General features: G+C 38.1%; 1 protein-coding gene across 1 annotated transcript; it reads right to left on the reverse strand.

The window, feature by feature from the left end:
- Nucleotides 1-12,060: 12,060 nt before the first annotated feature.
- Nucleotides 12,061-20,033, reverse strand: RTCA (RNA 3'-terminal phosphate cyclase). The gene is made up of 10 exons (XM_008630240.2): nt 20,017-20,033; nt 19,055-19,198; nt 17,546-17,669; nt 17,001-17,059; nt 16,337-16,478; nt 15,078-15,202; nt 14,887-14,945; nt 14,210-14,304; nt 13,000-13,104; nt 12,061-12,643 (listed from the first exon to the last, which is right to left on the reverse strand). The coding sequence occupies exons 3-10, from the start codon at nt 17,651-17,653 to the stop codon at nt 12,545-12,547; spliced, it is 792 nt and encodes a 263-aa protein (XP_008628462.2). The 5' UTR covers nt 17,654-17,669; nt 19,055-19,198; nt 20,017-20,033; the 3' UTR covers nt 12,061-12,544.
- Nucleotides 20,034-20,039: the final 6 nt, after the last annotated feature.

Below are 20,039 nucleotides of genomic sequence, written 5' to 3' on the forward strand. Positions count from 1 at the left end.
CTGTCAAGAACAGACATCTTGAAAGCATGTTTTTTGAGTGTCTTAAAAGAACCATCCGCAGGATGGAAAGAGACAGAAGTCTGCAGTCTAAAGGAATGTAGTGCAGTGCACCTTCTAGGTCACCCTGATATTATGGCCCAAGCAAAAATTGTACAAAGAAGTACTCTAAATTTCATTTAATATGCTTGGCCAATCTAGTTCTTGATAACCTGATCTCCTAACATTCAAGAGATCACAAGCAGACTGAGTTAAAGCTATGATTTTTTCAAAAATACTCTGATGGCAGGTTTAAAAATCGAAGTGTGAGAAATTTTGTGGCAAATGCAGGCCTACTTCTCCATGTCATTTAATCTGTTTTGCAGTTTGAAATTCTTAAGCTGCAGATATGTCTAAATACTGATGCTAGGTAAAAAAATGTATCTTAGAAGGGAAAAGTATATTTCTGGACTGATTGAAGCCTTTCCATATCCCTCCAGTCATCAGAAATTAGAGAGAACACAGAGCCAGTCCCTTCTCAGAGGTGTACAGTAAAAAGAGAAGGGGATATGGCCAAAACATGTGATAAGGGAAGTTCCTGTTGTACGTGAGCAACAAATACACGGTGAGGGTTTTCAGAAGCCAAAACAGGACCTCAGCAGCTGGAGGACCTCTGCCCTTGGGGCTTTTGCAATTCAGCTGGAAAAGACCGTGATCAATCTAATCTAACTGTAAAGTTTGCCTTACTTTCAGTGAAACACTGGACTTGATGATCTCCAGTGATCATCCCTGCCTAAATTTTTCTGTAACTATGCATGACAGAGGCTTCCATGAGATACCATTGTTTTTTTATAAGGAGCAGTGTAATTCCCGTATAAGAGCAGATGAAAAATATTCAAACAGACACTGATCTTGGGCAATAAGCAGCAACCAAAGTTTCACAAGAGGATGCAAGAAACATCCCTGAAGACAGATACAGGACCAGCTGCTTCTACAGCATTAAGGGGGTTTTTTCCATCTGGTATATATTGCCTAAAGGCAGGCATAAGATTCAGTCTATCTTCCAAATCCATGGCATAGTCATAAGTCTAAAAGTCCCGTAATTTCATGACTCCTTTAAAAGTGCTGTCCCAATTACTTCCTGTGGAAAAGAGTTGCACAGTTTAATAAGACACTTTGTGAAGAGTGTTTCCTTTGATCAGTTTAAAATACTTCTCCTTTTTGTCTTCTTGTTTCTGAGTAATCTGTATCACCCTCTCTAAAACCTCTAGTGCAGTGTCACCTTTCATAAGCAATTATCAGTGCAGTACTTCCTATTCCAAAGGAAGTTCCATCATTTATTTACCTTAAGGGAGCTATAATGTTTCTTGGATTATTCTGCATCTTATTCCTTGCATTGTAATATTTTTGGGATATTGTTGTCTTAAGGTGACCTGGTCTGGCTGATAGCCATAGTTTCCAATCCCAAACACCAATTAAGTCAAAGAGAGGGTCTGCTCCTTACAGAAAACTAGTTTCTCATTCACCCCTCCCTTTTTTTCTTTTCCTCTGGATTAATTTTCTGACTGGATCAGGTCCTGAATTGAAAGTGCTGTAGGATCTCACACTTGTTTAGGCTAGTGCAACCAAGGCAGAGATGCTGATCATCAGGATGAAGACAGAGCCATCTCTCCCACTCTTGCATCAGTTGAAAGTGTCTGTGACCGATTACTCCTGCTAGCTGACCTTTATTTAACCATAGATGCACACTCAGCAGAAATTTTACTGCTCCTAGAACAGTGATTTTTAATTGCCTACTTATTAATAACTTCATCTAAATGGTCATTGTTCAACATGTCACACAGAAAAATTTCCTGTAGGAAGTGGAAAGCAGTTGGCTGCTCTCTGGAAGACTTTGATATTTATAAAGCCTGACCTGGATTTTCCAACTAATTTGACTGAAAAATATTTTCCATTTCCCAGAACAGTTTTGGTGTATTTGATAACCACATTTAGGACTTCCTTTAGAGTATCCTTGATTGAAAAGATTATGCAAGTAAATCTGTATTCCCAGAAAGAGTTGAAGGTTGCCTTAACTTTCTTTTAAGTGTGAAGACCTGTACTGTAAAGATAAATGAGACCATCAGAGGTCACACAGGATGAAGAATTCAGCCCTTACAAAGGAAGATGTGATGATGGACTATATCTCTCCTACCATTGCCCTGCAGTGCTTTGCAGCCATATCCCTTTCCAGCTTATTGCAAATGGCATTTAGGATCAGCCATCCATAAATCACCAATATCACCAAAAACCTACGGAAGTATAGATTTGCTCACCTTGAAAACTTCTAAGAAGCTTTGATGTAGGGTAAGGTCAGAATATTTTGGTTTGATGAATAAGCATTGAGTAAAAGAGAAGTTTTCACTTCTTGTTCAGTGTTAGTTACAGAAAACACCTCTTCTGCTCATTTCCTGTTTGAAAATTCTCACTTGTACATCCACTCTGGATTCCAGTCGTGTGACCATTTCAGTCACATCCCATGAACTCCAGTAAGTGCTTCCCTGTGTTACTGGTATAAAACCTCTTCAGTGGCTTCCACCTCAGCGACTGCATTAGCCAAGAGTCCAGCTGGGTGAAACAGTGGGACACCAGCACAAACCCAGGGCTGTGAGCTGCATCATGGTGGTTCAGTGTCCACTGCCCCTGGAGAAAGCCTGCAGTCTAGAACCTTTTGCTAAGGAACCCGGGAGCAGATACAGAGCTGCAGACGAATGTATGCTCTGAGTCGCTTTCAGCAGTTTTGTTGTATGAGTGATACATATTGATATGTCAGCATCTTCCCAGTATTGTTTTGAAACAGCAAGTTGGTTAAGAACACATTTTGTTCCTGTTGTCTTGTATTATGACTCACTTTCTCAACAATAAAAAATACCAAAACCCCTGAAACTTTGTGTCAAAATCCATGAGCTGAGAACATAAATCTGCAAATAGTTGCTGTTTGTCTTCCTACTCTCTTCTCATAAACAAATTTCTTGGGAAATTATTTTTCATGATACTCTAGAGTCAGCTGCTTTACACACATATTTGTGTAACATCAAAATTCATGTCAACCAACAGCAGTGCCTTTTTAGAGGAGTGTAACTACAATGTGATCTGCCAGCCATCCATGCAGCTATTTAATCCCCTGACCTAAATTTGGGTGTTTGTCACCACCACCAACACTACTACTATTTGCTTCTAAGATTAAAGGGGGAAATAGTGTCTCTATCTGCATGGAGTTGTAAAGCTGTGCCAGAGTAGGTTTTGCTCTGTTTATTACTTCTGCTGAGGCAGAAGAGTGTTCTTCCTCATACAGTGGTAATTTTAGTGCAGGGTAGATAAAGCATATGTAAAAGTAACCTGCTGGGAAAGAGACCATTCTAAAATTTGAACACATTTTATTTAATCTTTTATTTCTGGGCTTTTGTGGATATTGCATATCTTGGTTTAACTGAAGATCAGTCTTACATTTACGTGAGAAAAATCAGTCTTGTTCTTTTCCTGCATGAAGTTGGGAAACCTCAGGAATGTCATGCAAGTAATTTTGTGAAATTTCTATCCCAGCTTCCCAGCAGTTTAGATGCAGTCTTAGTCATACTCTGAGGAACATTCTGCCACCTAAACAAGGAGTACTAAAAGAAAAACGCTCTTCTTTCAAAGATGTCTCTTGTTTATGGGCCAATAACTTATTTTGCTAAGGACTGAAAGGTAATTGCAAGACCTCACAAATCTCCATGTATACAGTGGGGATCCAGTTTTGCTAGAATGGTATTTGACTGACTTTCCTTTTTAGCTTACTTGAGCCATAACTCCCAGATAATTCATGCTGCCTACACATTAAATCTTACTTTGTCTAAGGCGGGTGAGCCAAGATCCTGCCAGGAGGAGTGACTCAGACATGGGGATAACCAGGTTCCCATGAAAGTCTCCCTCCAGGCTCTGTGGGTGCAGCTGGCTCCAGGAACTTGACCATAAACGTAGGCTCAGCTACAGCATTATATGCACGAGCCTAATTTGCCTCAGTCTCATGTGGTTTAAATAACAAATTGTTTGAGGCAAAAAACTCCAACCGAGCTCTGTAGGAGGATGTGTCTCTCCTCTATTTATGCAGAAAAAACGTGAATCCCATGTTATAGTATTCCTTTTATTTCATAAGACATCACGAACCACCATTTCTGCAGCTGTCTCTGCAGACAGAGGCTGGTGCTGCATTCATGGGAACTGAGCCTCTGCTCGTTTAAACTGTAGGAGGGGCTTACAGAGATGTCCTTGAACACTTTCTGCATCTCCAATTGTGGTTTTTAAGAAGTGAAGTGGTTTTACAAGGACCAAGGTTAGCTGGAGCCAGACTGTACTTCTAAATCTGTAGTCTAACAATACTTTGATATTGTAACGCTTCTCTCAGTAGATGTGAATGTGAGAGGAAGGGGGAAAAAGGAAATGAGGGAAATGTAAAGTTGGAGAGAAGGTGAGAAATGCACATAAAGCAGGAAAGAAATGAACTTGAAAGCAGAATGTAGAAAATAAAAATAGAAGCAGAAAAGGAAATTTTAGAAAAACAAGAAGTAAAAAAGACAATTTAAAAAAATTGTTTCTATTTGTCATAAGCACTTGGCTCAACTGCAACTGAGTCTGCAAGATGAAGACTGATAGTCTGCAGTGCAGGAAATGGGCATTGCTCACTTCTTCACAGACTCACATGCTACAACGAACTAATGAAAGAAAGAAAGAGAAGCTTAGACAAGTAGGGTAATTTAAACCCGCTAAGTGTCAGAAATTTTGTAATATGTCATGAGATCCTATGGAAAATTGTGCACTTTTTGCTGAGGTTTTCTTACCGTCTTCTGTTGAATTTTGTCCTTGTTTCACTTGCCCGTACCACCTGCTCAGGGGAGTGGTGGATCTTGGAAACAGCCTGCTTATGATTTACTAGAAACTTGAATTTCATGCAGTCAGATGTGGGAGAAGAAGCTTTAAGTAAAAATGGTTGGATGGTGGTGGCTGGCTCTGAGACTCAAATTCCTGGACAGTGGGAGCCCTGGTTTGTGCTCCCAGGCTCACTATGCAGCCCATGAGGAGTGGAGCAGGGAGGCATCGGAATTCTTGCAGGCTGCTACTGAGCCCTAAGTGGTATGTGGGTAACTTCAAAACTCAGTTCTTTCTGCAGGAATGTCATTCCTTCCATTTGTGGTCTTGTATTGTGGGGACCAACAGCCATTTCATCAGAAAACCCCAGTAGTCATTTAACAGTCAGAACAGAGGTGGTAAAGTTTCCTTCTTTTCACAGTATGTGCATTAAAGTATCTCCCAGGAAGTAAAAGATCCAGGTGTCAACTTCTTCCTCTGCCAGAATGGGTTTAACTACCTTTCCCTCCAAATTGCAACAATCCGTAGCTGTCCAATTTGCTGTGGGACAGAGTCTCTCCTTTTTTCCTGCATGATAACAAGGATGACTGGGGTGTTCATATGGAAGAAAGTTTCATTGATTCTGTTTCAGGATTTCTGTTTCATTGGATAAAACACCTAAATTCTGTCTAAATGTGGGCTTGGGCTTGACTCTTGACAGAATGGCAAGGCATTTGAATTGTGCTTATTTTACAGAGCACATATTAAATAATAAACAGGATACAGGAATCTGGCTTGCAGTCAGAGGACATAAATCTTGTCCTGGAGGTCACCATCCTATGAGACGGAAGCAAACAAATCTATCTAAAAGCACAGTTTAAAAACTTTTTGTGCTGACTGACGAAAGTATGTTAAAAGGAAGTTAGTTCAACATCACATTGACCTTTTCTCTATGAAGGTGGCTATCATTGATTCAGTGTCAGATTACCTTAATTTCTTACTGCAAGCACAAAGGGTTACTATATAAAGTATTTTGTTTAGTATATGAGTTTTGTACTATCTTAACCCATTCTAAATAGTCTATTTCATTGTTAATAATCAAATCTGTCTTTAGCTGTGCAGGTTCTACAACTGATTATAAAAAAAAAGAAGGCAAAAAAAAAATAAACATGTCCTCAATTTCAGAGGAGATGAGCACACTGCAAGAATCATAAACTTCAGTGGAAATACAAGAAGCCACTTCTGGAAACAAGACTTCATACAGGTATGTAAATATTCCCAACTTTACCTGGGAGCAGGCTCTGTCCTATTGAAAGATATAAACTTCTAAACCAGTTAACTGATTTTCTCCAGAAGTCTGTCAAGTTTAAAAATTTTGCTCCAGTTGTAATTAATAAGATGAAAGAAATTAGCACATTTGAATGTTTCCATCAAATGGCTGCGTAGGTCTTTTCCTTGCCCTTCAGCAAAATCAGCAGCTTAGACAGATTTTGTTGTTGTTGTTGTTGTTTTTTGAAATAATTCCATTTCAGAAGTGAAAAACAGATAAAATAAAAATACAGAATTGAGAGTTATTTTTGAATGCTTTTGAGAACAGAGACTTGTACACTTTGGAATGGAAAGAGGAAAAACCCCAGCAGTGGTAATATTAAGAATCTTTCAGCTGAGAACTCAATGGTGTGTAACAAAATCATTGGTAAAACTGAGGAACTGAAGTTCAAAGCCCAGAGCTATGATGTGGGAAGTAATAAAAAGATGAAAGCTTTGAATAGATAGAAGGCCCAAGATTTGCTGGTCTTTACAAAATGTAATTAATTTTTAAGTCCTATTTTGAGTTCATACAGTTCAGCTTAACTCAGAGAGTCTTTCTTTCTTTACCGTTTTACATCTGATAATTTGATTATGAAAATGAACTCTCCCACATAGCAGAGAATGCTAGCAATCCTGTTCTGATAAGAGATATTTATACAGCGCCACCAAATCACTTAAACATAAGGGGGCCATGTGTTTATCCTCATGTCTGATGACGAGTCCACTGTAGCTATCTAAGATTTGTCAGCACATGTTGCTATTCCCTGTTCAGTCAGGGCCAGTGCTTTCCAGTGCTGCTTCAGGGCAACGATTTTGACTTACTTGGATATTCTGTGCATTTAATTGCTGTGAATTGAGACTGTTTCTTTATGCTTGCAGCTTAGAATAGATAGGTGCTGATTGAGGACCTAATTTTAACCTATCCTTGATCAGGGAGAAAAGAAAAATCTAAGGAATCTTGAGAAACAGAGCAAGGGAAGAAAGGACTAACTTTTGTAAAAAGCAATGTAATTGGTAAATTTTCATGGCAGAAAGGTATATTGAGTGAGCATAAAATGTTTGCTGTAAAGTATTTCTTAGCAAGCCATTATGGCAAAGTAGAATTCAAAATCATAGTTGTCTGTGGAAAATTTGGGGGAGATGATGGTGGAATAAAAGTGATGGAAATTATGTTCAGACTCATGGCTTACTCTCCCCTCCTTTCTTTGCCAAATGATATAATCTAATAATCATTTTATTTATGTCTATAGCCCAAAATCCATCTTCAGTTAAACAAATGTAAATTCCCATAGTCATGGTTTCATCATATTAAAAGCAAATATTTGCTATTATATTGCAATGAAGCCTTGACTGCTGTTTCTAAAACACAGTATACTGGGATTTGTCTTAGTCTGCACAGACATTTTGTATAAGACCCCATTCTATTAAAAAGTGAATTCTTTATTCATCACATTTTTAAATGGAATGCAATACCAATATAAGAAAGAAGTAATGACTGTAAGCCTGACTGTTCTGATGCTACAAACATTAATAGCTGAGAAAATAAATGATCTCCTAGAGCATTTCTGGATTACAAGAGTTGCACAAACTTCAAGTCAGCTGGCATTGTATAAAGTAATAGAGTGCAGTGCATGTAAAATTCTGTTTCTAGAGAGGTTTCCAAATGAAAAAAAACCTTAAACCCCTTCACAAATTGTCTTTTTATACAGGAACAATTTATCAGGTAAGGATGGTCTTAAATAGCTAGAAAAATATCTCTGGAAGGAGAGAAATAAAAATAACATTAGATGTTTTCTGAGCTAATACTTGTTCTTTTTATGGATCTTTGAAAACTTGTATGGTGTGACAGAAAATGTCTAAAATTTAATCCTAAAAAAGTTTTATGAGAAGAAAAAGATTCAGTTATTATTTGAAAGTGTGATTTTCAAATAAGAGTTCCTTGTTCTAGCAGATGTCCTATCACTATGGGACCCCAAATACTTTGGATTTGGAAAGCATTGCACAGAAAGCCTCCTGGGCAGAGGAGAGGCAGCTGGGTGGGACAAAAAGTCACACAGCTTGTGTTGGGACCTTCTCCATATGCGCACTCCACAAGAGCTTTTAGCTTTTAAGTACACTTATCGGTAGGCTTCCTAAGCTTTGAACTCTGGTCTTCAAGGCAGTAGAAATCTGGGATTAAAACAAAAATTCTGGTTTTGCCCATGTTTATGCAAGACTGTGTTCTCACTTGTTTTACCTGTCTTTCCTGACCTTTCTGCAGTCAAATATTAGGGAAGCACTTTTCAACTGATCTATTTTACTTGATTATTGGATATTGATGTTACTTCCTATTCTCTCCAATCGCCAACAGATTTGACATCTGTGCTTGCAGTTACTTCTTTTGAATTCAAGATGTAGCTCTAATATAAAAAAAATTTCTTCATTGTTCCCATTCTAAAGAATTTGTGTTGGCAATATTTTCCTACATGCACCTTTGTTTAGTGTAGTGCTTTATTTAACCAGTGGTTGATATCAGCATCGTCAGTTATAGATAACCTGTGCTGGAATATTTTAGAGAATTCTTCCACATTATGTTTCCACATCAGTTGCCAGATAGGGATTTCAGGATCATAGGATAAGGTGGGAAGGGATCACAGGAGGGCTCTGGTCAAAACTGCTGCACAATGCAGGCTGAGCCATGAGCTTAAGCTGTGTCAGTCAGGGCTTTGGCCAGTCTGAGCATCTCTCATTTCTGTTCCTCACCCTCTGCCACGGACCATGGGCCTGATTCCATCTCCTCCATCACCTCTGTGCAAGCACTGGCCATTTGCTGGCACGTATCCAAACCCATCCCCTCCCCAGGCTGAGCGAGTCCCGTTCCCTCAGCCTCTCTTCACAGAGCTCCAGCCCCAGACCGACTTCACCACTGGTGTTCTCCTTGTATGGAGGGGCTCAAAACTGGACGAAGTATTCTCAGCATGGGCTAGAAAATAGTAAATGTGTCAGTAACATTTTAGTGACCAGAACGAGACATCTGGGCTCAGAAGACGAACAGTCACCAATTGATCTAAGGGCATGAGAGGAGAAAAGGTTCAAAAATATCCTTTTTGATAGTAACAGTCAGAACCAGAGTACAGTATTTCCTGGAGAAATTTTTGTAACTGGCTGCATATGATGCCTTTATTATTTATCTTTCAACTTCAGTCCCCACATACCTGAGTGCAGTGCCTCTGATCATTGCATTCATCCAAACACAATTCTCTCTCATGCAAGTACACTAGACACACAGTTTGAGAGGATTTATCCCATTTCCTTGGTACATAGAACTTCTGAGTCATTGCCACTACTTGTTTGAGCAGTACTAAATGTAAGCATCTTAGTTGTATCTATACACCCACACTGAAGTTTTTATATAAGATTCAAATGTGCCTGATTAACATAAGAAAACCCTGTGCATATTTGTGGAGCAGGTGCAAGCAATGTCTCATCTCTTCCTGAACAAAAGGTTAATACATTCTCACAAGTGACTTAATCCAACCTTATAGTTAAAAATTATGTGATTGTAAATGGATAAAAATGAAAATTAAAAAGCTTCAAATAATGCAAAGTAAATATCAGTTAGTATTCAAAAAGGACAGGATGTTTAAAAGAAAAGTTACACCACTACTACCAACAACTAATTTGCACACATTGCATTAATTTTAAGAATTAATTATGCTGTAAAATTTAAGCTTAAGTACATACAGCACGTGCAATGTAGGAGTGTGATGTAACAAGGTCTGCAACCTGTGTTTTGACTTCTAGATTTAAAATCAAGTGAATTGAAAGTAATTGTAAACCTGGAGGATTTAAGTTTTATGGTGCAGAATCCCACTGAAAAGGGAAGGTAGGAACTTGGTAAATATGAATACCAGTAGTCTCAAATTCATTTTATGGTTTTTATCACCTCAGTTAAAGTCTACATGTAATGAAGAGTAATTAATCATTATATATAGAAAAATAAGAGGAATTATAATAAATAAGGGGTTACCATGAGGTGATAGGATGTGAATTGGACCTGGGTAACAAAATTCTGTGTGGGTGTGTCTAAGTGTGTGTATGTGTGTAGCAGCAGGTAACAATTATTTGGGGAATTTAATCCCATCAAGGAGTAAAACTTGTTGTGGATGACTCCCATCTAGAGATTTTCTAATCCTGAGGAGAAAAAGGTTGCATGAATATCCTTATCAAATCAGCTCCAGGTTCTCCAGTGCAGGCAACACAGCAGGGATGGCATTAGGGCACAGACCTCACATTGACAAGGCGAGCAAGGAAGGAGCAGCTCTGCAGCCTCTCCTCTGCCCACTGCTGGCCCCTGAGGTCGGGTCACAGGAGTGAGGGCTGGGTATTTGACCAGGCCTGCCAGGAAACCACCAAGGACTGCCAGTTTTGAATGACAGCTGCTCTTTGTAACAGACTGGTGGAGCTCAGGGAGATGCAGCAAGAGCTGTCAGGGTTGCTGAGCTGCTCTTTACTGTACATTTACCAAGAGGAGGTTTATTTCTGGTATCCTGGGTTTTATTAATCTTTGTTAAAAATGTGTTGGCTGAGCATTTACATGCTTTTCTACGTCTGGAAGACAAAAATTGCACTTCAGTTTTTCAATGGAATTTTTTTGTTCGTCTGAATTTTGTTTTATTTTGTGACTTTTAACTTTCATTGGTAACAAAATCTGCACATTTGAAAACCAAGTCAAGTATATTAATTTTCTGAATACTGGAAACAGGTAAAGATCCATTCAAATGTGGTTAATGAGAGCTTGTTTTCTTAAGCACAGACAGCAACTTCTCTGGGATTTTCTTTCAAGTTTTTTTTTTTTAAATACATTCAGAATTCTTCAAAAAGGAAACATTGAAAATCATTAGCAGCACAGCAATGATAGCAACTCAGAGAGGGGGTCTTCAAAGGATGTTGACTGTCTGCGTCCCAAACATACTTCAGTGGGTGTCTATTGCCCCCTTCAGACTAGTCCCAGTACTAGAGAAAAATAATTAGCTGGAAATTAATAGCATTCCTTTCCTTTCCACTAAGGAAAAAACTCTAAGAAGAAAGATATTGTTAAGTAGATGGTTGGTGAACATTTTTTAGATATTAGCAAAGGTCTTTCTTGTTATTAGAAATGCACGGTAATGCAATTAACTTAATTAGTACAGCAAACAATACCTCAAGTTACGTCTTCAGCAGTTAGGTTCAAAAGTCACAATTGAGGAAAAATGGTCTCAGAGCAATGGCTGCAGGATGGGCTGGAAAACTTGGAAATCAATTCAAGCTTCCAGAGTGCATTTATACAGTTTTGGTTAAGTGAGTCCAACTCTGTGATTCAGGTCTTCATATGGAAAAAAATATGCTCCCTATTTCTCCTCTTACTTTCCTTCTACTTCAGAAGAAGTTTTTGTAGCATGATCAAGGCCAGCCTGGTAGAAGGTCTTCTTTACTTAATCCCCAGATGGGGGATAACACACCTTGATTTCATATGCCTATACAAACTGTGTGTATTTACAGTGTTCCATGTCCATACACATAGACATCTGTGTCTATAAAGCACCCTAATCTCAGCTGAAATTAAGTACTCCCTTCAAAAAGAACAAACCACCACCTCAGTGAAAATGTAGCCTCAGTTAGTATGCTAAGTGACAGGGACAACTGTAGCTAGAAAATAAAATTGTATCATGAGGTTACTACTTCGTGTCTGGGCTGTAATGTGGTACATGGATTTAGCTTGCCTGAGAAGGCTTTTTAAAATAGATGAAAAAAGGAGATATAAAAGATCATCTTACGCATTGAGTCTTCTCTCCCTAAGGAGAACAAGAAACTATGCTGCTGGAAAGTTATTTTGTATCCACCTTTCTCAAGCACAACCTGCTGAGATAACAGCACATATAAATACCAGCCTTTTATAGGGTGATACTGCTTTATTATTTAACCAAATGGCTAAGGAAGAACAGCAGTACAGATTTGATGGTGCATTTCATTCCATGTATCTCATAACATAAAGGTTTCCAGAGAATAAAACTTTCATTTTTTTAAAAGGGAAAGAAATACTGAACTGAAATAGTTACTTTCTACTTAGATAAAGCTGAGTTTTCAAAGCTTCTAACTGAAGGTCTTGCATACCTACAATATATTCTATTTGCTGTCCCGTTGCTACTCACTTTGCTGCTAATAGTAAAAAAAAAAAATAAAGTTTTCATTTTTCACATGACAGGTTCTCACCATACCAAGGGAAATCCTGGCATCAACCTTCAAGTTAAATCACTCTGATGTGACAGAAGGCTCCTCCTCTTCAGGCAGATTATACATCCATTGAAGTGTAGTGCAATACATCACTGAGGTATGTTGAGTGTTTGGCAGCTTGCTGCCTTTTTTTTTTTTAACCCTATAAGTTTGGGTTTATCATCCCCATTCCTTGGCACTCAATGATGTAGGTATCATTATTGGGGTCGTCCTCTTCTGACTTTGTCACAGTAAATTTGGCCTAAAAGAGGATTAGAAATATATCACTAATTAAGTTATCACACACAGCAGTTTAAATATTCAATATCTGATGTCCAATAATTGTATTGCCATGTGTTTATGTATATTACAGCTTTGACAGATTTAATTCAAAAAAACATTTAAATAAAAGTGGTAAAATTATCTAATCATTCTAAAAGCTTTTAACTCCAGAGTATGCTCACTTTCTACAGGAAAACTACCAGTTAATACTATAGCAATTGTTTTATCAATGCTTGTCCTCCATGATCAAGTTCAGCTCACTGCCTGATGAACTGTACATTGCCAGGTTACAGGAAAACAACTGATAGGTAAAACTTCCTGAAATTTTGGACTCACCTTTGTTAGCTGCTCTGCAAAGTGTATAGCTGTTTGAGTATGAAGTGTAATTGGTCCACTTTTCACTCTAGATACTCCCTTTGCTAGTGCCATAAAAATGATCAGCTGAAAGGGAGGGAAAGGTAATTATGAAGCCATTCTTCAGATTCTAGGAATTTACTGATTAAAAACAACCCAACCAAAACATGCAAAATGCCTGTAGATATAAAAATTTGGTTTTCCAAGTTTCATAAAAGTTCATGAAGCTGAGTTTGAAGAGTGATCCAAGCTCCAGAAGTTTGGAGATTACTACTGTAATACCTGTTACAGAAGAGCTACTTTTCCACAGTGGAGACTGCCCCTGAATTCCTATTACTGAATTCTTGTTACTGAATTCCTGTCACTACATTTAACTTTGCTCTCCCTCACTGTATTGCCCCAAAATTCCCCAAAGTCATGTCAGACTCCAGATTAGTAGATTACCTATATGGAGAGAAACTTGGGAAGAGATACTTTAATTCTAACACTTCCTGATCACATATTCACCAGACAGACACCTAGAAACCTCTGATTTGACTTACAAACATCACCATGACAAGAATACTGTAAGGTGTGATGTAACTCTGTACAGTTCCCATACACAGCAACTCTGGCTGTGGCTTGTTCCCACCAATTGTACTTGCATGCTTTGAAAAAAGTAGGATGAGTCCAACACCTAAATACTGACTGTACTACACAATACCAACGTGAGCCCAGGTTTTTACAGCTAAGAGGTAACATCATCCTAACTAAACCAGCCCAAGATCCTTATCAGGCTAAGATAAGGCAGTGGAGGGCCTTCATTCTCAAATGCAGTTAGGTGACCAAGATAATCAGGAGCACATCCTAGATAGCCTCTAATACCTTTCCTTAGTATCATTCTATATGTATAAGCAGGGAGCTATTATCACTGTACTACAGGGAATGCCAAATAGAAACAAATTCCTGCGTCTTTTTCCATTCTTACTGAGGGTTAGAAAACGGGAAAAATTTGAGGGTGTTGTGCAAAGCCAACAGCACTTGTGGTTCATAAGAACTGTACATGATTTGCTAATCCTTGTGATGTTGTGACTACACATCTCTGAGACTTCTAACATCTTGTTCCTTCCCTGTTCAGATCTATATTGTTTACAAGTAAAGCAGTCATGTTCTTGCTACCTCAGCTTCATGTAAACAAATATATGAACCTTACTTGGTCTTGCAGAGAATCATCCACAGTTCCACCATGTTTAAGATTCTGAAGCAGCCTCTCAGCTGCTTCAATGCCAACCTTGTCAGAATTCTTTCCTAACAGAGAAATTAGAAAGCTGAAAATTACTATTTAAAGTTTTAAAAATACAAAAGAAAAAAAGCCCCATGAAATTATCAACTTTTTAAACCTTATTTTCATGCTCTTGCCTCAAATGTCTGCTAAAAAAAAACCCCTTCCCATCTTATGCTCATATACAGTTCATACTTCCTAAGCAGTGGAAAGAAAGTAGCCTCATTTAGTCAGAAAAACATTTGATTCAAATAATTTAAAACAAAGATCACTTCTATTCATTTTAATCAAGATTCACTCTTGAGCAAAAACTTCCCATGTAAAACACAAAGTCTATGTTCTTAAAGTTCACAAATATTTCCAGTGATTCTCCAGTGATCCTTAACATTCCATTCTGATAAAAGGTAAAGTTAACAGTTTTGTAATTTTTATAAATTTCCATTTACTATGCTTTAAATCTGCTCACTTCTGCTGTCCTTTATTACCAAACAACATACATTTAAAAATGCAACATTCAAAGCATCAGATCTTTAAACAGATGATATCTCAGATTCTTATTTGTTACTGGTATATTCAGTTAAGTCTCAAAGAATTAATGGAATTCTTACCTCTCTTGCCAAGTGATGATCCAGCTAACAAACAACCTGTTGAGGTCTCTGCAACAATGCTACGCAAAAAAGAAAAAAAAATAAGAACAAAATCACTCATATTACAGTTTATTTATCAGAAATGTAATCAAGATCTAGCTAATCAATCAGCATGATTAGAGTGATCAATAGAAAGCTTGGAGTCATCTTACATTATTCCACTTCCAGTCCCAATGGCTTGATCATCAGGTTCTCTGACAGGGTGAATGTTAATGTAAAGATCTCTGATTTCTCTTCTGATGCATCTCACTGCTGCTGCTGACATGTCTTTTGCCAGCTAACAAGACAAGACATAAACCCAGTAATTAGGTTATGTAACTACAGCAATACTTTTTCCTCATAAATCTAATTATTACAGTTAATCCCCAAATAAAGGAGCTACTCTATTAACTAGAAAAACAAAGAATTTTTATAAAACCCCTACAAGCAAGAACTGAACGTGATTTTTTTCTGACAGTTTTTCTACAAAATTAAGGTAACATTAAATGCTGTACAAATTACAGTTATAGAAATGTATGTAGAAACTTCAGTCTCAATAGAAATTCAAGAACTTTTCTTCATTTATAGATAAAAAGATTTGATTTTAGTCTTACCCCAAAACATTAGAGTCTAAAAAACACTCACCCCAAAACCAACTGCGAAAACCCCACCCCACAATTGTTATGTACAGAATACACTCTGTAAGAGCGAATACATAAAATAACAATTTTAAATGACAGGCAAGTGGGGACATATGAAGCTCATCCCATTCCTGTGATCTAATCATAGCTATATTCATAGGTTTGGAGATTTTAAGACCAAAACGAGCAATCCACAGCTCTTCAAAAAGTAACTAAGTTTCTCTTCTTCCTTCCTCTACTAATTCCTAGCCTGTTTGTGAGAAGGAACCCTAAGAAGATCCCACCACTCAGGACAGAAAGAATACAAAGGAGATATAAAGGAGAAAATTTCTCTCCTTTTAATTTTTGGCTATACCCACCCTTAACCTGTTCTAATACCCTTAGCAGTGGTTGAAAAACTTGTTGTAATCTGGCCTCCACCTATTAACAGTGCCCACAGTCTATGAACAAGGGCCCTAATTTCAGATTTTAAATAATTCCCATGAACAATACATAAATCAGGTAGGAGATACCCCTCAATATATGCTAAAGACTTTTGAATAGTCCTATGAAGGATCATGAGGAAACTATTCTCATCTCCTGTTTTAGCTTTACACTGCTGTGCAATGAACGAATTTTAGGTATGTCCAATATAATATTCTACAGCCTGAACAATTGAAACCATTTAATAAGGTTGCTTATCTTGTGTAAGAGTGCAGAAAACAGGGGAGTAGAGGAATGTTAAGCAGATTACATGCAATTTTATATAGCATACAAAGTTGGATACTACCAGAGCCGTTATCAGCACTTACTTTGATAGGCAGTGCTCCAGCAACAAATGCCCTTCCATATATCTTTGTCACTGTGCCACGTTCTGTTAAGTTTATTGGGCTCAGCTCTTTGACTGGAGACATCTGGACCACAACTTCACCACCTCCTTGAGGATAGTAGCCCCTTTTTAGAAACAGTAATCAGATATAACTAAATGCAATGATCACAAGGAAACTAAGAAAAGGGCCAGAAGACTCTTTGTATATTTCACTATACATTTTTATGTTCCCGGTTATCGTACATACAGATTTTCTTGATGTGTGCCTTAGAAACCCTTATAATGGAATTAGGTTCTCTAACAGTAATCCTTTGTAATGCACATCTTATTAACTTCCTAACACTAACCTACCAGGCACCTCAAAAAAAAGCTCAGTAATGCACTGCCTGTTCAGCATGTGCTCCTCTCAGGGAAGCCAACGGGAAACATTACACAGCAGCTGTAGACTCAGCATGGAAAAAATAAGACAGGAAGGAATCACATCCCATTCATCATACGGTGACAGTACACACAGGGGCAGCTAATGCAGATTAGTTCATGTATTATAATTTCATCGCTCAGTTTGATTGAGAGCACCTTGTGTGTGCCCCTGAGCTCACACATACGTTCAGTAAGGCCCAGCTCTGCTGCACATCTCCACAACTCACCTCCTTTTTATATCACAATTAAATGTGAAATTGAACTTTTCAACTATTGGCTTGAACACCTGAAAAATAAACACATATAAAAACACAGAGTGAATTTATTTTGCATTGATAATCTCCCACTCTTTAATGCAATCTTATTTTAAAAAAAAATCAACACAAAAATTTCAGTTATATTATTAAAAAAACCAATAGCCAGTCTCATCCATATAGCTTATTTGACATTCCTCATATTTCATTATCAATGTCACTTTGTGTAAAAGGATTTTCTTATGGAAAACAGAAGAGTAATTCACAGCACTTCTAGAATAAAGAATACATTTTAAGTGAAATTTTCTGTAGTAATTAAAACCAAAGAGACCATTTGCTGTTTCAGGAAATTCCATGAAACATTGGTTGCTCTCTACACCCAGTACACTAATAGTGTTATATTCCCATGCCTAATTCCATAATCACAAATAGACTTGCAGTAAGAGCAACAGAGAACAGCAGTTACGTTGCACACATATTCATGGAAGATGCACTAAGGCAAAGGAATTTCTCCCTACCATGACTGTGTAGTCTATCTGAGGAGCCATCTCCGCATTAGTCCCACCTTTTAAATGGAGCTCTGATGGGGAAGCAGCAAACAGCACACAGGGCATTGCTACCTGCATCAGTAGACACACACTCCTAAAAGCAATTACAAGATACTCAAATGTCATACACTCACAATCCATAGAATTCCACAGAATCATTATATATCAAAGGCAAATGACTTTCCAGAGTGTTTACTTCTGCATTTTATTTTCAAAATTATCTATAAACTTATTAGTCTTAAAAAAAAAAATTTAAAACTTCATGTCCTTAGCAAGCCTAAATATGAAAGTTTTCATTTCACAATAATTGCATCTTTAATAGTTCTGTTTGAAATAAAAGTTTTATGTATCTTACTTAGTATACTGATGGGACCATGAAAACTGCGGGTTTAGGTAGCAGAAAAGGCTTAGGCAGCAGTAACATTTTAATACTTATTCAACAACAAAATAATTCTAAAAGCTACAAAATTGCTTAGGAGCTGCTCAGCGCAAGAGAGTTCAGGGGCATAGAGAATATGCTTTTAAATACAAGATTCCTCTATCACTGAATCTCTCCACATATCACAGAGATAAAAAAACTTCCAAAATAAGTTTTGCAAAAGTGAAAGTTTGTTTGGCAAAACAAAACAGTTATCTCATAGGGGTTTCAAACATAATTTTGAATTGTAAAAACAGTAATCACCACAGAACTGAAGATAAACATGGGTTTGTTTTCTTAAGTAACTCTCAAATATTTGTGAACCATAGTGTGTCTCTTTTTTTCTTGTGCTTAATGATTAATTCTACTGCATTGTTCCTTACCCAAGCTCTTTTGTGCTAAGTAAAAGGCATCAACTTAGTTGTTTATACTACTGCAGCTCAGAAAAATATTTCTTAACTTAAAGAAAATTTTAACTTATGCCTGCTCTGGCTTATGCTTCCAAACAGCTGTTCCAAACAACACCAGCCTTCCACAGCTCAGCCCACTTGGTCAGTTTTGCAACAGATTCCAAGAACAAAGGGCCCAACACAGAAATATGGAAGAAACAGATAGAAAGGATCATGGATGAAATATGTTCCCAGTTCCAAAAGTATAACACGCTGTGCCACTATGAGTGTAAGTAAAATGTCAAAATTTACCTTATTATATGGTGATAATTTCAGACCTCATGGATGTGAGGTATTTATCTAATTTAATGCATTTGGTCCAATATGTAACATACTAATGTGAGAAAATAACACCTAAAGTTTTAAATACATGGGCAGCTGCTTTTTGCATAACATGGACCAAGTGTTCAGCTTTTATATCAATCACACTTTTAAACTTTGCACGTACTTCATGCATATCCTGCCTATACTACAGGTTCTTTGGTCACATAAATCTGGCTCAGGCAGCACATATCCTGGGTCATTACCAAAGCATAAATGTTCTTACCCCTCTGACTCCCCCATCTATTGTGATAATTTTAAAGTTATCAGAAGCTGTGTACAAAGACATACCCTGCTGTTTTTGTATCTGCTATGTGGGTTCCACCTTTGATCTTCCCAGGAGTGAAGGTTATTTCTGTTGAGCCAATTTCTCCACCATTCAGCTTCCCATCACACAGATCTCGAACAATCTCCAATCCAGACAGATGCTGAGGTCTTAGAATGACAATACAAAGTTAAAGATACATGCAGGTAGACTACATGCTCATGCTACATTAAAAGAACCAGTAAACACCAACTAAGAAAAACTACAATTGCAAATTTCGATCAGACAAGGATCAGAAATTCACTCTGGTTGCTACAGTACTTCTCCTGAGTTGACAGGAGCCAAAGGAGCAGCATTCAGGCCATTCTGGAACATGCAGGATTCTGGTATCTTTTCCACTAGAATGGGTCCAGACAGATAGATGAGATGCAGGAGCAGTTGCTCGTCCTAATGTGATAAATGTGTGGACAGAAATGCAGGGGGATAATGATGGCAATACTGGCTGAGCCAGAATCGGTTGCAGCGCTACAAGAGACTTAACAGGTTTTCTATGTACCTGCCTTGTGCTTGTTTCCATTAGTTAGGGTAATTTAAATAGGAAATACACCAGCTCTTCTTTACCCTGGAAATACACTAACTGTAGCAACACTAGGATATGCACTAGCTGTTCTTAACGCTGTACGCTCGGTAAGCTATGTTTTGCTCAGGCATTACATGACTGTATTTCGTGTTTCAAACCGTGTTCTTCTTAGCATCTTCAGAACCATTTTCGAGGCGGCGGCCGGGCCCTCACCTGCCCCGGCTGCAGCCCGAGGCGTGAGCCACAGACGGGATTTTCTGGTAAAAAGGCTCTTTTAAAGCAATGGAAACACAGCGGTTTCAGACGAGAGCAGCCGAGGCCTTGCGCGGCCGTGTCCCGGCCCCGGAGGGCGCCACACGCCGTAAGTGACCGGCTGAGCGGCCCGGGACCGCCCGGGGAGGGTCTCACCTGAGGCCGGGCTGGCTCCGCCC

This window comes from Corvus brachyrhynchos, unplaced genomic scaffold, assembly GCF_000691975.1.
Source record: "Corvus brachyrhynchos isolate BGI_N302 unplaced genomic scaffold, ASM69197v1 scaffold101, whole genome shotgun sequence".
NCBI classification, from domain to species: domain Eukaryota; kingdom Metazoa; phylum Chordata; class Aves; order Passeriformes; family Corvidae; genus Corvus; species Corvus brachyrhynchos.

Coding starts and splice junctions, on each gene's coding strand:
- RTCA (XM_008630240.2), bottom strand. CDS start 17,653: ATGCAGGTAGCAATGCCCTGTGTGCTGTTTGCTGCTTCCCCATCAGAG. Junction 14,946..15,077: donor GGGACTGGAAGTGGAATAAT/GTAAGATGACTC, acceptor TTTTTTGCGTAG/CATTGTTGCAGAGACCTCAA. Junction 14,305..14,886: donor ATCATCACTTGGCAAGAGAG/GTAAGAATTCCA, acceptor TTTCTCTGTTAG/GAAAGAATTCTGACAAGGTT.